General features: G+C 45.1%; 1 protein-coding gene across 5 annotated transcripts in view; it reads right to left on the reverse strand.

The window, feature by feature from the left end:
• Positions 1 to 15,164, reverse strand: part of KLF12 (KLF transcription factor 12) — a 243,502-nt gene that overhangs the window by 57,509 nt on the left and 170,829 nt on the right. For 3 of the 5 annotated variants that reach the window (XM_083501311.1, XM_083501309.1, XM_083501310.1), the window contains exon 5: positions 7,111 to 7,170. The exons of the other annotated variants lie outside the window; for them this stretch is intronic. In XM_083501311.1, the coding sequence (XP_083357437.1) occupies positions 7,111 to 7,170 (60 nt within the window). The remainder of the gene's footprint in view (positions 1 to 7,110; positions 7,171 to 15,164) is intronic. 5 annotated transcript variants of the gene reach the window in all.

Here is a 15,164-nt window from a genome sequence, read left to right on the forward strand (position 1 = left end):
GTAAATTAATACGCTAATATAGATGTAACTTACTGGGTGATTTTGATAGATGTATGTTTGCTGATATTGCCTGTAATGGTAGGGCAATTTTTAAATTTGATTTTAATAATACATGGAGCCGCCAATTATGTTTGAGAATGTTTGGTCATGTTTGACCATTTGTGATTTAATTATTGGATTCTAGAATGGCCAATTGGCTGGGCAATAAACTTGAGAATAGTACAATGAAGCTCGCACTGGCAAATCGCAGAGCACAAAACAATGAGCTGTTTGGGCTAAATATAAGGGCCGAACCATCCATTACATGCAAACATGTGTAATAAAACCCCAATAGCTGTTTCTTTCATTTGTTTCTTAAAAAGAGAAGCTTTGGATGTGGGACCTTTGAAATAAACAAGTCACAGCTTAACTCTTTCTCTGTCTTCTTTTTCACTGCTCCAAATTAACACAAAGTTTCCTTACTTCCCCAAAATGTGTTAGCTCCTGCAAATGGCCTGCAGTTTCTCAGCTCCAAATCGCTACCTCCCCAAATAGCTCTTCTCCTTAAAATAAATGGTCAGTGAGGTTTCAGTTAAGACAGGTCTGTGTACAACATGCAGTCAGACCTCCTGGGGAATTTGTGGAGTTCTGAGCTCAATCACAGCAGAATCGAGAGTCTCATCTACAATATTACACTGCTTGCCCAGACATACACACATCTATAGGTCCTGCCCGTTAAGTTGCTAAAGCCAGCACACTTTTCAGTTACAAAGTCCTGCTCATTAATCAGGGGTGACTAAGTATCCTTCTCTGATTAGTTGCCGTTACCGATAATGAAATCCGATACGCAGTTACACATAATGAAATCCTTTTAATCTCTTATTCCAGCAGAGTAAGTCAAACACTGGTGTTAAGTATCCAAGATGGTGCAATCAATCCTGATCAAGCCCTCATATTCCTGGATCTCTTTATGCTTAAAACGAGTCAATTCAGGTCTCTTTCAGTGCACAATTGCACGATTCGTCTTGGTTTGTTGCTATCTCTTTCCTATCCAGCAACAGGTTCTTTGGAGTCTTTTGCAGGGAGGGGGGGCGTGTTTCAAATCAAGCATGTAAATACGTTTTATTCCTTGATGCTTGTTCATGCAGCATCATTAATCCTCAGCATGAAATCAATAGGCTTAAAATGCTTAATCACATCAAAATGCAACGTACAAATCCACACCGATGACTTTTTGTGTAGTAGGGATGGAGATAAACAGCATTCCTAGGAAGCCTGTCTTCTCATTAGAAAAAAAAAATACTCAAGGCTATATGAAGAATGTAAATAGATTCTCTTTCTCACATTCATTCTGTAGCATTATCTGTTAAGGCCGGCTCCAGAGACACAACACAACCCTCAAAAAATGGCTGCATTTTCACTGTGTGTGTATTTGTGTAGAATATTGCTTTGGCTCTACCATCACAGAACTGACAATATTTCATCTAGGGATGTCCAACATCTGTAGTCTTGGGGACCACTGTGCTTTCTGGACAATAATTCAAGATGAGGGGGTTGAGAGGTATATTTTGACAATCTAATGTATGCTTAGTCAGATGTAAGCACCGTTTCATTTAATAGTATTTACTCTCAGGCAAGTGTAAAAGGATTGCTTTTGACTGATTTTACATACAGAATTATTTTCAATTGTTTGCATGTACGGAATTGTTTTTACATATGGAACTGTTTTCCGTAGTTTTTATCGTTGATGGTTCTGTTACGAAAAGGCTTTGAGAAATCTTATGGGAAGTGATTCATAAATGGGATCAAATACATAAATAAATAAATAAATACACTCAATATTGATTAATTGGTTAGATTCATTTTCAAAAAGCGTGTCGATACAGTCAGACTGAATGTTAAGTACAATGTCCATGCAATTAAAAGCATGGATGAACATGAATGAGTGGATTCAGGGAGGGGGAAGGAAACCCACCAGATGGGCAGGGTAGAAATAAATAATAATAATAATAATAATAATAATTTAACAAGGGTGTTGAAAAAGGTAAGCATTATCAGTGTGAACACCAGCAGAATACACACACACACACACACACACACACATATATGAATGAGACAAAATGCAAGTAATTTCACCTTAGTCTTAGAAAATAGTATTTAACAAGATCATTCAAGCCAAGCAACACATCCGACCCACAACCATTTCCCCCTTACATGAAACCCCAAAGGCTGCTCCACAGCTGCCAGTCAGAGAGTAAGCCAAGCTGTGATCTAAGGCGGCAACAACAGGCCCTCATGTCAACGTGCAAAAGCTACATTCTAGAATTTGGCACCTGGATTTTCCAGCTGCCAAGCACAACCCATCTGGCAAAAGGGAGCTTGCTGTGTGGCCAAAGCAGAATCAGAAAGAAAAGGAGGCTGCAAGAGCCAAATGAATGCCAGGCAGAGAGCAGAAAGGGTGAAGGAGCAGTATGAACTTGGTGACATTTATAAAGCATTGATTGGGGATTCATTATCATACATTAAAAAAAAATCATCCCTAGTGTGGGTCTCTGCAGATAGGAGCAACCTTGCTTCTCAAAAGCTGGAGGTCACTTGGGACAAGGGTGGTAGGAAATAGGTCCGTTGATTTATTCAGAAACATGTAGGAAACTCTCTAAGCTGTGCACAGAATGTAATTATACATAAAACCAGCAAAACTGCTAAAAAACAAGTGTACATAAAAACACAGATAAAATCAGCAAAACTTTCCCAAAACAAGTAACTAAATTTTGCGTCTGGTTAAGGTTGCTGAAATAAAAATCTTGAGCATGTGTCTCAAACAATATCACAAGGACACTTGCCTAAGCCCTTCATCCCAGATTGCTACTCTTTGCTTTCTTCCATAAATCAATATTTGCCATTCTTATGAAGGATAGTGATCTACTATACTTGGAAACGATAGCTGTGGTTAGGGCAAAATCCGCCCATCGCCCCTGACACTGGGAGACCCAGCCAGTCTTAAATTGACAGGCATGTGTGCAATGTATGGGTACACAGTGCGGTCCCTGAGGGTCCTTGCAATGCAATTCCTGCTCATGAAACCCTCCTCCATAATGACAAACGTTCGTAATAAATCAGTAGTCCACATGTAACCATATAACTCTGCAAATCACCTACTTCGCTGCCCTACTTGGTGAACTGTTCCCTCTCCTTTAAAAATAATAATAATTCTCTAACATATTAATTTAGCTTCATCTAATAATAATAATAATAATAATAATAATAATAATAATAATAATTTTTATTTATACCCCACCCTCCCTGACCAGAGCCGGGCTGAGGGCAGCTAACACCAATAAAATCACAGTAAAAAACATAATAAGGGAAGGGAAAAAATTTAAAATACAGGTTAAAATGCCATTTAAAATGCAGCCTCATTTTAAAAGTAGCTGATAAATCAAGACCATAAGGGGAGGGAAACTTAAGGGTCAGACCGAGTCCAAACCAAAGGCCAGACGGAACAGCTCTGTCTTGCAGGCCCTGCGGAAAGATGTCAAATCCCGCAGGGCCCTAATCTCTTGTGACAGAGCGTTCCAGCAAGTCGGGGCCAGTACGGAAAAGGCCCTGGCCCTAGTTGAGACCAATTTAACCATCTTGTGACCTGGGACCTCCAAAATATTGCTCTGGAAGGGCATTGAAGCTGCATGGTCAAGAAGAAAGGAGAAACTATATTTCAGAAGTCATGGGAGCATGTAAAGAACACGTTCCAGGTACATCTGTAGCAGTTCTAACGACCCTGTTGTTCATTCTCCACTAAAGGATGGCTACTGCACATTAGACATAGCATCAGAAAGGCATGCTACACCCTTGAGCATAATTCTAGTTTTAGCTACATTGAGTTTTTGCAAGTCTGTCCCCAAAAATGATGAAGCAGAAGACGTTAAGAAAGAATAGGGCAGACCAGCGTTTTAAGGATAGCAAAACAAAACTGTACTTTCAGCACACTGAAAGTAACAGATTCTCCAAGATGACTCATACAGAACTGGGTAGGGTCAACAACTTATCTATCAAGACCCACTGAAAACTCTCCGACAGGAGCACAGCACCATTGAACACATCTGCCAGTTTTCATGTGATCCATCCATATCAAAGCACCTGATATTAGCAGAGCACCCATTACTTGAAGGATGACAACCAGCCACATCCAAGCAAAGCAACACAAAATGTCCTTTCACTTTCTCAAGAGCTAGTGCCCCTAGCAGTATGGACCTTGCAACTAGCTCTTAACGAGGCCAAATATTTGCTTATTCTCTGCTGAAAGCATGTACGTGTCATTCTGCAGAGAAGAGCTGATGGATGGACTCTTCATCTAGTCTTCTGCCTGCTACTTTCTCCCTGCGACATCTTTCAGCTGCTTTTCTCCACTCAACATGGTGAACACACACATGGCAACAGAATTTGGGGGGGGGGGGTTCCTACGAGGGAGAAGAGTTAAACACTTGCTGTTTTTCTTCTACAGATACCTTCTTTGCATATTTGGCTTTGACGTTCTGCCACTGCAGCTTGAGTCTCAAAGAGAAAACACAAATTCTCTCCCCAACCGGGGGAAAAGATGTATGTATGTATGTATGTGTACAAATGAGAGCTATATAGATTTAGATAGATAAGATAGATTTATGTGTGTGTGGATGAGAGAGAGACTAGAACTTCTAAGGATGCTTCAATAATACCTCCTTGTGGCCAGCTATGACGGACTAACATGGATGGTGAATCAACAAAATTTCACTGTCTCAATTCTTACGTTTCTACTCTAATGTGGGCTGGAAGTTTATACATACAGCTGTTCCTCTTTGACCTGGATTTAAACTGAACTTTCATTGGACCTTAACCTGACAGCCAATACTGCAGTCAGCGCATTGTCATTTAAAGCATCAAAAGGCAAGAAACATGTCAACAGTTACAGGCATCTGCAGTCACCTGAAGTTACGTTGCTGCTTGCAACACTCCAAGCTACGGAAGTACGAAAGCACCAAACACCAAAACTGACACTTGGCTTCAGTGTATGTCAGTAAGCACCTGCAATTGTCTGTATGCTGTCCGCATGTGTTGCAATCTCTGCAGCTGTTGAAGTTGCAAGGTTGGATTCCTAAGGACCATGCAAGTCCTTGCACCCCAGTGGCCACAAATGGATTAAACAGCCTTAAGTAGAAGAGCAGTTCTACAAGGTCAAAGCACGATGCCAGCCAGACTGAAATAATTCACCTATGTCAGGCATAGGCAGACTTGGCCCTCCAGATGTTTTGGGACTACAACTCCCATGATCCCTAGCTAACAGGACCAGTGGTCAGGGATGATGGGAATTGTAGTCCCAAAACATCTGGAGGGCCGAGTTTGCCTATGTGGTGTTCTACACAGCAGGCTTCACTTTTAAAACTGAGCCACTGCTTGTGTAACCTTAGGTGCGGGTCTGGCTTTCTAGCATGATATGTACAGCAGCTAGGGTCCAGATTCAGCACCAACACTGCAGCACTTTTGGGTCTTTCTGATCTCCTGGGAAGTCAAGCACATATGATGACATCAGTTTCAATGAATACAGAGTAAAGGTTAAGGGGCACAGATTCACGGGGGACAACACCTGGCTAAGGCCCACACTTCATACTTTGGGCCAGGGACATTGCTGCCACCACAGGAAAGGGCCAAAGTTCAGTGGCAGAGCACACATGCTCTGCATGTGAAAGGATCTGGGCTCAGTCTTTGGCATCCCTAGGCAGGACTGAGAAAGCCTCATCTCTGAAACCCTGAAGAACTGCTTCCAGTCAATGGAGACCAGGAGTGGGGAACCTGTGTTGCTCCAGAGGTTGTTGGAAGTCCAACTCCCATTATCCTTGACCACTGGCCATGTTGGCAATGGTTGATGGGACCTGGAGTCCAACCGCATCTGGAGGTCGACAAGCAAGTCATCCATTGTGTAGACCAGGGGTTGTCAGCCTGGTCCCTATCACCCACTAGTGGGTGTTTCAGGATTCTAGGTGGGCGGTAGGGGGTTCTACGACACAAGCTGAATCCTCCTTCCATCGAGCACTGGCGGGCGGTAAGGCAATTTTACCATCAAGGAAGATGCATTAGTGGGCGGTAGGTATAAAAAGGTTGACTACCCCTGGTGTAGACAGACTGATAGAGCAAGGGTCTGGCAGACAGCTTCCTTTGTTCCAAGAAGGCAAACTGTGGGTTCTATTCTGGATAGGGATTCATTCATGCGAAGCAGCTCCTGTGTGGTTTATACTGGTTCCAACCATCCCAACAAAGTCATCCCAAAACAGAGGCTTTTGCTGGCATGGTGGAAACCAGCCCAATCCCTGCTGGACATGCTTCACACAACTGCCTTCCCATGCGGACAGAAATACATAGTATTTGCTTTCTCAATGGCAATCATGTACGATGTGTGAAGCAGCCCTCTGGTGGGCAGATGAAGTGCAAATGGAAGAATTATAAGTGTTGTGAACCTGGTGATAAAAATACTGAATGTGAGCTGAATGGCAAGCAAGGTGTCCTTCTCTAATCTACTTGTGTTCAGTGTCCACAGATGCAGAGTTTGGCCCCCTATTGGGACGGCAGCAATTTTGACACATCAGGCCTGCAGAACTTGCTACCCTCCAAGATGAATGTAGCCCACCAGGTGATTAATAGGCCCCCCTCACCTGTTTCTGCAGACTCAGGCAGGCTGTAAGAATTGGATATTTACCATGCCCCAGAGGGCTGCTTTTGACTAGGTGAATCCTAAGCTGTTCATCTAAGGCAGGGCTAGCCAAAATGGTGGCTCCCAAACGTTCTTGGATGCTCTCACCACACCTGATCAGTGGCCAGGCTGGCTGGGGAATTGTAGTCCAACAATATCGGGAGGATATAATGTTGGATCCCGTAGAGATTTTTGGGTACCAGTGGCCCCCACACCCGCTTTCTAGTGAAGAGGGAAACAATGGAGCAAAATACGGAAGTGCTGACTTTGCACCTTCCCTCCAGAAATCCTTGGCTTTATTTTGCAGTGGCCAGCCACGTGACAGAGGGAAATCAAACAGAAGCAAACTGCTTCCCAGAAATTTCAAGTACACAATATCAACATTATATAATGCACAATAAAATACTTCATACCTGGAGTTGAAAAAACGAAAAGTGTTAACAGCTGACCTGGCACAGCCCCACATGCTCTCTCTGGAAATTGAACACAGACAATTAGCAATTTTAAGATACCCCAAAGAACGTCAGAGGGGGGTAGACAACAGGGAGGGGAACGTACAGGGGGGAAAAAACCACAGCCCCAACAACAAGCACAGACAGCCTACACCTAAGATTTTGCATTCTTCCACCTGAAATTCACCCGGAGCAGCACTGAAACAGTGATGGATTTAATCTTACAGGGACAGAGTCCATCACTGGGTAATTTAAAGTGTTTTTAAAAAATGATAGCTATGACTTCTTTTTCAATGGAAACATCTGACATTTATTGCAACTACGTTTGCTGTTAGGATTTAGGGTTGTCGTCAGCTAAGTCCTACATAGAGTAGACCCACTCCATTTAATCTGCTAGGAGCAGGACTACACTTCGAACCAGATAACCAAAATTAGGAATATAAGGGCACAATTCCTGCAAGGTCAGTATAAGTCCCACCTTTTTCTCTTAGTGCTCCACTGTGCTCCAGCTATTGCAGAGTATGGAAGTCTGTCTTGCTTCCAGTTCCATTCCAGCCCAAAGCTCCTGTGAGGAATTTACTTGAGCTTGAAGCTCAAGGTAAATTATGAGCTGGGACCTGGGATGGGTGAAAAACAGGAAGCATGCCAGATTCCCATTCTGGGTAGTGGCCAGGATCCTATTCTGCATGCTTGCCAAGGAGGTATTATGGGGAGGCCCTGTGACCTAGTTTAAAAAAATTATTTCTGAGGTTGGCAGAGTTTATGCAGAAATTCACAAATTCAGAATTTCAGCAGCTCTGATGGAAAAGGCAGAAATAATGAAGCATAATGACAGGCACTTTATGAATAATAATAAAATGATATCGGCACTGAAGTGAAATACCGGACCACGTTTGCTTTTTGACACACCGATGAAAATGTAAAGCATTTTAGTTGAGAATTTAAACGTAGCGATTTCACAGAAAACAGTAGTCTAAGGCGTACAAGTTTCAACAATAAGTATTTCAGAACCAGACTCCTGCATTAACTAAGTAATCTTCTTCCGTCTTAATTTGCAATGTATGAAACGTCCCTTCCAATTCTATGATTCTAAGATTCTGAAATAATTCTGATCATCTGCACTATTGGCAAGGAAATGGGATTCATGCAATGGCAAAAACAAACAGTTATACCATTTAAAACAGTAGCAGCAGCAGCAGCAGCAGCAACAACAACTTGCAACTGGTCCGCAAAACCTCATGCCTATCTGCTTGGAATATTCCATGATATTTTTCTGAAGGAGGCATGCATTAAGCCGCTGGAAACTACATGGGAGATATGGAAGATATTATAGAAATAGGGTAGCATGGGGGTAGGCTTGCCATACGTCAGGAAAAGGTCCTGGTTTTCGGATGTAAAAATGGCGTCAGGGAAAACCCGAATATATGGCAATGCGATGAAAAAAGCAGCGGAAACAGCGGAATTTTACATTTTGAAATATGGCAACCCTACATGGAGGCTATTACGCTGCATGAATTCTAATGTACTGAACAATGAAAAACACAAAAGGTGCTATGGATTAAGAACTGCAACCTGATGAAAATTTGCTTGGGAGTATGTCCCAAGTATGGGCGATATACTTCTAAACTAGTGCTTTCCAAATTTCTGAGAGCTTAGGTGCACACATTTTTATCTAAAATTGGAGGCACCCGCATATATCTCCCCCCAAGTTTAGTTTTAGAAGGTAAAAGAGTAAGTAGGCGCACCTTCTGATTTGAAGATGGGAAGCTCACATTAGAGACATGTGAGGCCTGGTTTGGACAGATGTCTAAACTTGTACAGTGATGCTCGGGTTGCGAATGTGATCCATGCAGGAATCACATTCGCAACCCGCAGCGTGTGTCTGTGCACGCACAGGTTGTGAGTTGGTGCGTCTGCGCATGCGCAAAGCGCGATTTAGAGCTTCTGTGCATGTGCAAGTGCCAAAACCTGGAAGCAACCCATTCCGGTATTTCCAGGTTCGGCGCGGTGCGCAACCTGAAATCACACAACCCGAAGCATCTGTAACCCGAAGTATGACTGTACCACCCAAAATCCTCTCCAACAGCCGTTACAAACTGGAAGCTTTCACTATCTCCTCTGAAATAACTACAGTTTTGTGTGACTGCTGAACATGAAACTGTGGTAATTCTAAACGGCAGTAGGTGAAAACAGAAGTGAACATTTCTGATTTCATCCTCACAGCTGTTCTGAAGGAGGGGAGGAGCAACAGTAAATTGTGGAATAGCATAATGTCCGAATGCAACCACTCATTAATAATAATAATAATAATAATAATAATTTATTTATACCCCGCCCATCTGGCTGGGCTTCCCCAGCCACTCTGGGCGGCTTCCAAAAGAATATTAAAATACTATAATACATCAAACATTAAAAGCTTCCCGAAACAGGGCTGCCTTCAGATGTCTTCTAAAAGCCTGGTAGTTGTTGTTCTCTTTGACATCTGGTGGGAGGGTGTTCCACAGGGAAGGCGCCACTACCGAGAAGGCCCTCTGCCTGGTTCCCTGTAACTTGGCTTCTCGCAGTGAGGGAACCGCCAGAAGGCCCTCGGTGCTGGACCTCAGTGTCTGGGTAGAACGATGGGGGTGGAGACACTCCTTCAGATATACTGGACCAAGGCCGTTTAGGGCTTTAAAGGTCAGCACCAACACTTTGAATTGTGCTCGGAAACGTACTGGGAGCCAATGTAGGTCTTTCAAGACCGGTGTTATGTGGTCTCTGCGGCCACTCCCAGTCACCAGTCTAGCTGCCGCGTTCTGGATTAGTTGTAGTTTCCGGGTCACCTTCCAAGGTAGCCCCACGTAGAGTGCATTGCAGTAGTCCAAGTGGGAGATAACCAGAGCATGCACCACTCTGGTGAGACAGTCCGCAGGCAGATAGGGTCTCAGCCTACGTACCAGATGGAGCTGGTAAACAGCTGCCCTGGATACAGATTTGACCTGCGCCTCCATGGACAGCTGTGAGTCCAAAATGACTCCCAGGCTGCACACCTGGTCCTTCAGGGGCACAGTTACCCCATTCAGGACCAGGGAATCCTCCACACCTGCCCGCCTCCTGTCCCCCAAAAACAGTACTTCTGTCTTGTCAGGATTCAACCTCAACCTCAACCTCAACCTCAACCTCAATAAAAACAAGCGGCAGGCTTCTCTGATAGCGGGTGATATGTGGCTGCATGAGGGCATACTCCACTCATATCTAATGCACCAATGCTCCAGAATTCACTAAGCCCAAAGGAAGCTGGCAGGAAGGTGGGACACCCAGAGGTATGAATCATATACAGTTGTAACTGGTAGTTTTACCATGAAGATTGGTGTTCTGGACAAAGAAAACCTTCTATTATTTAATGCTTTTCTTGTGGTAAACACTTTCGGTATTATTACATGGCTATGGTCTAGCTAATGTGAGATATATACAGAATGTGGGATGCAAAATAACTTCCACCATTATTTTCACGGGACAGGGGCAATGACTAGGGATGGGCATTCATTCAAAACAAATGAAAAATCAAACTCAACGGGAAGCCTTCACTTCAAATGTCATTTGTTACAGAATGAACGCAATCCCTTACTAACGGGATACAAATGGGATTTGTTTTCATTGCACTATTAAACACAATTGAATACCCAGGCACAATACAACTGGGGAAATAAAATGGCAGGAGGAGGAGGAGGCCACTGAAATCAGCTCTGTCGCCACAAATGGCAATGGCAGCAGCAAAAGAAAAGAATGCCTTCCCCATAAAAGCAAGGTAGTAGTAGTAGTAATGATGATGATGATGATAATAATAATAATAATAATAATAATAATAATAATAATTTATACCCTGCCGTCCCTGGCCAGAGCCGGGCTCAGGGTGGCTAACACCAGTAAAATCACAATAAAAACATAATAGGAAAAAACCCCCAATTTAAAATACAGGTTAAAATACAATTTAAAATGCAGCCTCATCTTAAAAATAGCCCATAGATCAAAACAATAAGGGGAGCGAAATATAAGGGTCAGACTGAGTCCAAACCAAAGGCCAGGCGGAACAGTTCTGTCTTGCAGGCCCTGCGGAAAGATGTCAAGTCCCTCAGGGCCCTAGTCTCTTGTGACAGAGAGTTCCACCAAGTCGGGGCCAGTACTGAAAAGGCCCTGGCCTTAGTTGAGACCAATCTAACCTCCTTGAGGCTTGGGACCTCCAAAGTGTTATCATTTGTGGACCTTAAGGTCCTCCGTGGGGCATACACAGAGAGGTGGTCCCGTAGGTTTGTGGGTCCTAGTCCTCATAGAGCTTTAAAGGTCAAAACCAGCACCTTAAACCTGACCCTGTACTCCACCCTGTACTCATGTAGGTTAGGCTGAGAAGCAGTGACTGGCCCAAGGTCACCCAAGTGACCAACAGGGCTGACTGGAGATTTGAACCTGGTCTCCAATGGTCCCAGTCTAATGCTCTAACCACTACAACACCCTGGCTCTAAAATGAATGGGGTTCTAACAAGTGAACAATGAAATGGACGGGGTCCTCAAAAGTTTTAAACAAACATAACTTATATAAAGTTATTTATAGGCCAACCTTTGGGCACAGCCCACCCAAGACAGCTTACATCTCATATAAACCACATTAACATTCAAAAAATAACATTTCAAAAGCAGCATTACAAGCAAGTATTTAAAAACATGGGCTGGTGAAAATAAATAAAGGAGCAAAATAGAAATTTGATCCAGTCAATAATAGGATATTAAAGTAACAGCTTTCAAACAAGTGGGCTTTCAAATCCTTCTTACAATCTGGAGAGTTCATAATCTGGTGGGAAACATAGAACGGACCCTGTCTCTTGTGCCTGTCAACTGAACTGACCTTACTGGCAAGCTTATAAGCAGTTCCTCTGAGGCAGATTTTAAGGCCTGGGCAGGTTCATATGGGTACAGACGGTTCTTCAAATAACTCTATCCCAAATAAATAAGAGCTTTAAAGATCGAAACCAGCACTCTTAACTGAGCCCAGAAACACGACTGAGCCCAGTACACAATTGCTCAGTTGAATGATTGATTACTGCTCAATCTTAGTGGTTGTTGGGTGATGAATAGCTCTCTTCTCTTTTTTAAACTGTCATTGCTGAAATCCAAAAGGGGATTTTTGTTTTTAAGTGTCCTGTAGGAAACTCATAGGATGCAGGTCTGATCCTGAAATACAACTCCCATCACTCCCTTGCTAGCAAGACCAGAGCTCAGGGATGATGGGAGTTGTAGTCCAACAACATCTGGGGACCCAGAACTCTGCTATGAACTGTTTGGAAGAAGAGTGAGGTATAGATATTTTAAAAAATCAAAGGGCACAGATACATAAAGCCAAAGTAAGCAAACTACACATGATTTCAAACAACTGCAAGCACATTTCAGTCCTACTAATTTCAACAAGAGAGTGAAGCATGTGCTTAATTCTCCCACTGAAATTAATACAATGCAAAAGTGGTTCAATTGTATCCATTTCTGTTTACTAAAAGACGAAAACAACTGTACAAGCTGATATATCTTATATATGGGATGAAAAATGAAAAGACACAAAATATCCAGATAACTAATAAGAGCACTGCAAACAAGCTCATAATAATCTCGGTAGCTGTGAAAAACTGTTCCAGAAATTGAGAAAAGGCTGCCATGTCATTTCAAAACTACTGGTGAAATGCTGTCCATTTTGTGTCTTTGCTAGATTTGTTAATTTAACCTAGTGTTTTAATTACTGGGGATGGGGAGCCCTTGATTTGCCCCTCCTGACCTCCCCCCATCCAAAGGAAAGCTTTCTAAAAACACTAGCTATTCTTCTAGCCCTATTGGAATTCAAGCACTGATTTTGCCTTCTCTGTTACATTCCATTTTCAGTCCCTTAAACACCCAACAAAAGAATCAGTTTTGTTAGAACAGTCCTACCAGTTTAATTCTTATCTCTTCCTTATCCCTTCAGCTCTCCTTAATAAGTTATAGATCTTTACTGTTGTCCCCTGAACCAACCAGTTTGGGGCTCGGACTGATACAGTGGTACCCCGCAAGACGAACGCCTCGCGAGACGAAAAACTCGCAAAACGAAAGGTTTTTTCGTTTTCGAATTGCCTCGCAAGACGAATTTCCCTATGGGCTTGCTTCGCAAAACGAATCTTGCCCCGGGGACAGCGGGTCTTCTCTTTTGAAGCAAGGGGCTGGGGGGAGATAGCGATCTCCCTGCAGCCCCTTGCTGCAAAAGACGTCCGGGGGAAGCGGGGAAGCGAAGCGCTTCGCTTCCCGATTCCCCCGGACCTCTTCTGAAGCAAGGGGCTGGGGGGAGATAGCGATCTCCCTGCAGCCCCTTGCAGCAAAAGACGTCGGGGGAAGCGGGGAAGCAAAGCGCTTCGCTTCCCGCTTCCCCCGGACCTCTTCTGAAGCAAGGGGCTGGGGGGAGATAGCGATCTCCCTGCAGCCCCTTGCAGCAAAAGACATCGGGGGAAGCGGGGAAGCGAAGCGCTTCGCTTCCCGCTTCCCCCGGACCTCTTCTGAAGCAAGGGGCTGGGGGGAGATAGCGATCTCCCTGCAGCCCCTTGCAGCAAAAGACGTCCGGGGGAAGCGGGGAAGCGAAGCGCTTCGCTTCCCGCTTCCCCCGGACCTCTTCTGAAGCATGGGGCTGGGGGGAGATAGCGATCTCCCTGCAGCCCCTTGCAGCAAAAGACGTCGGGGGAAGCGGGGAAGCGGGGAAGCGAAGCGCTTCGCTTCCCGCTTCCCCCGGACCTCTTCTGAAGCAAGGGGCTGGGGGGAGATAGCGATCTCCCTGCAGCCCCTTGCTGCAAAAGACGTCCGGGGGAAGCGGGGAAGCGAAGCGCTTCGCTTCCCGCTTCCCCCGGACCTCTTCTGAAGCAAGGGGCTGGGGGGAGATAGCGATCTCCCTGCAGCCCATTGCAGCAAAAGACGTCGGGGGAAGCGGGGAAGCGAAGCGCTTCGCTTCCCGCTTCCCCCGGACCTCTTCTGAAGCAAGGGGCTGGGGGGAGATAGCGATCTCCCTGCAGCCCCTTGCAGCAAAAGACGTCGGGGGAAGCGGGGAAGCGAAGCGCTTCGCTTCCCGCTTCCCCCGGACCTCTTCTGAAGCAAGGGGCTGGGGGGAGATAGCGATCTCCCTGCAGCCCCTTGCAGCAAAAGACGTCGGGGGGAGCGGGGAAGCGAAGCGCTTCGCTTCCCCGCTTCCCCCGATGTCTTTTGCTGCAAGGGGCTGCAGGGAGATCGCTTCTCCCGGTGCTCCGAACCCGGGCGGGGGGCAGGGGACACCTCCCGCCGCAGCGGGGACACCTTTTGAAGGCAGGCGGGGGGGAGCAAAGACTTTGGCCCCCCGCCCGCCTTCAGAAGAGGTCCAGGACCTCTTCTGAAGGCTGGCGGGGGGCAAAAGTCTTTGTCCCCCCTGCCTGCCTTCCCAGGGGCTTTTAAATCGCCCCGGACAGCGGAGGACTTCTCCGCTGTCCGGGGCGATTTTAAAATGCCGCCCGCCAGCATTTTAAGATCGCCCGGACAGCGGAGAAGTCCTCCGCTGTCCCGGGGTTTTTTAAAATGCTGGGGGTGGGAAGAAAAGCCCTTTCCCCCCCCCCAGCCTTCAGAAGGGGTCCGGGGACAGACTGTCCCCGGACCTGGTCTGAAGGCGGTTTCCCTAGGAACGCATTAATTGATTTTCAATGCATTCCTATGGGAAACCGTGCATCGCAAGACGAAAAAACCGCAAGACGAAGAGACTTGCGGAACGAATTAATTTCGTCTTGCGAGGCACCACTGTACATACAAGTTTCCTTTTAAACCAGCAGGATTCTGTGGGGAGAAGATTTATTCTTTTTCCAGTGTGGGGATGGGGTGATCAGAATGATCTGTTAAGTCCATGGTCCAGGATTGAAAAATTGATTTTAAAAATGTGAACTGCTGCTCTTCCCACCTCTATTTTACTGGAATTTGGGGCAGCACATCATTCTCAGTTATTAATATTCTGGCTT

This window comes from Podarcis liolepis, assembly GCF_965112155.1.
Source record: "Podarcis liolepis genome assembly, chromosome: 4".
NCBI lineage: Eukaryota > Metazoa > Chordata > Lepidosauria > Squamata > Lacertidae > Podarcis > Podarcis liolepis.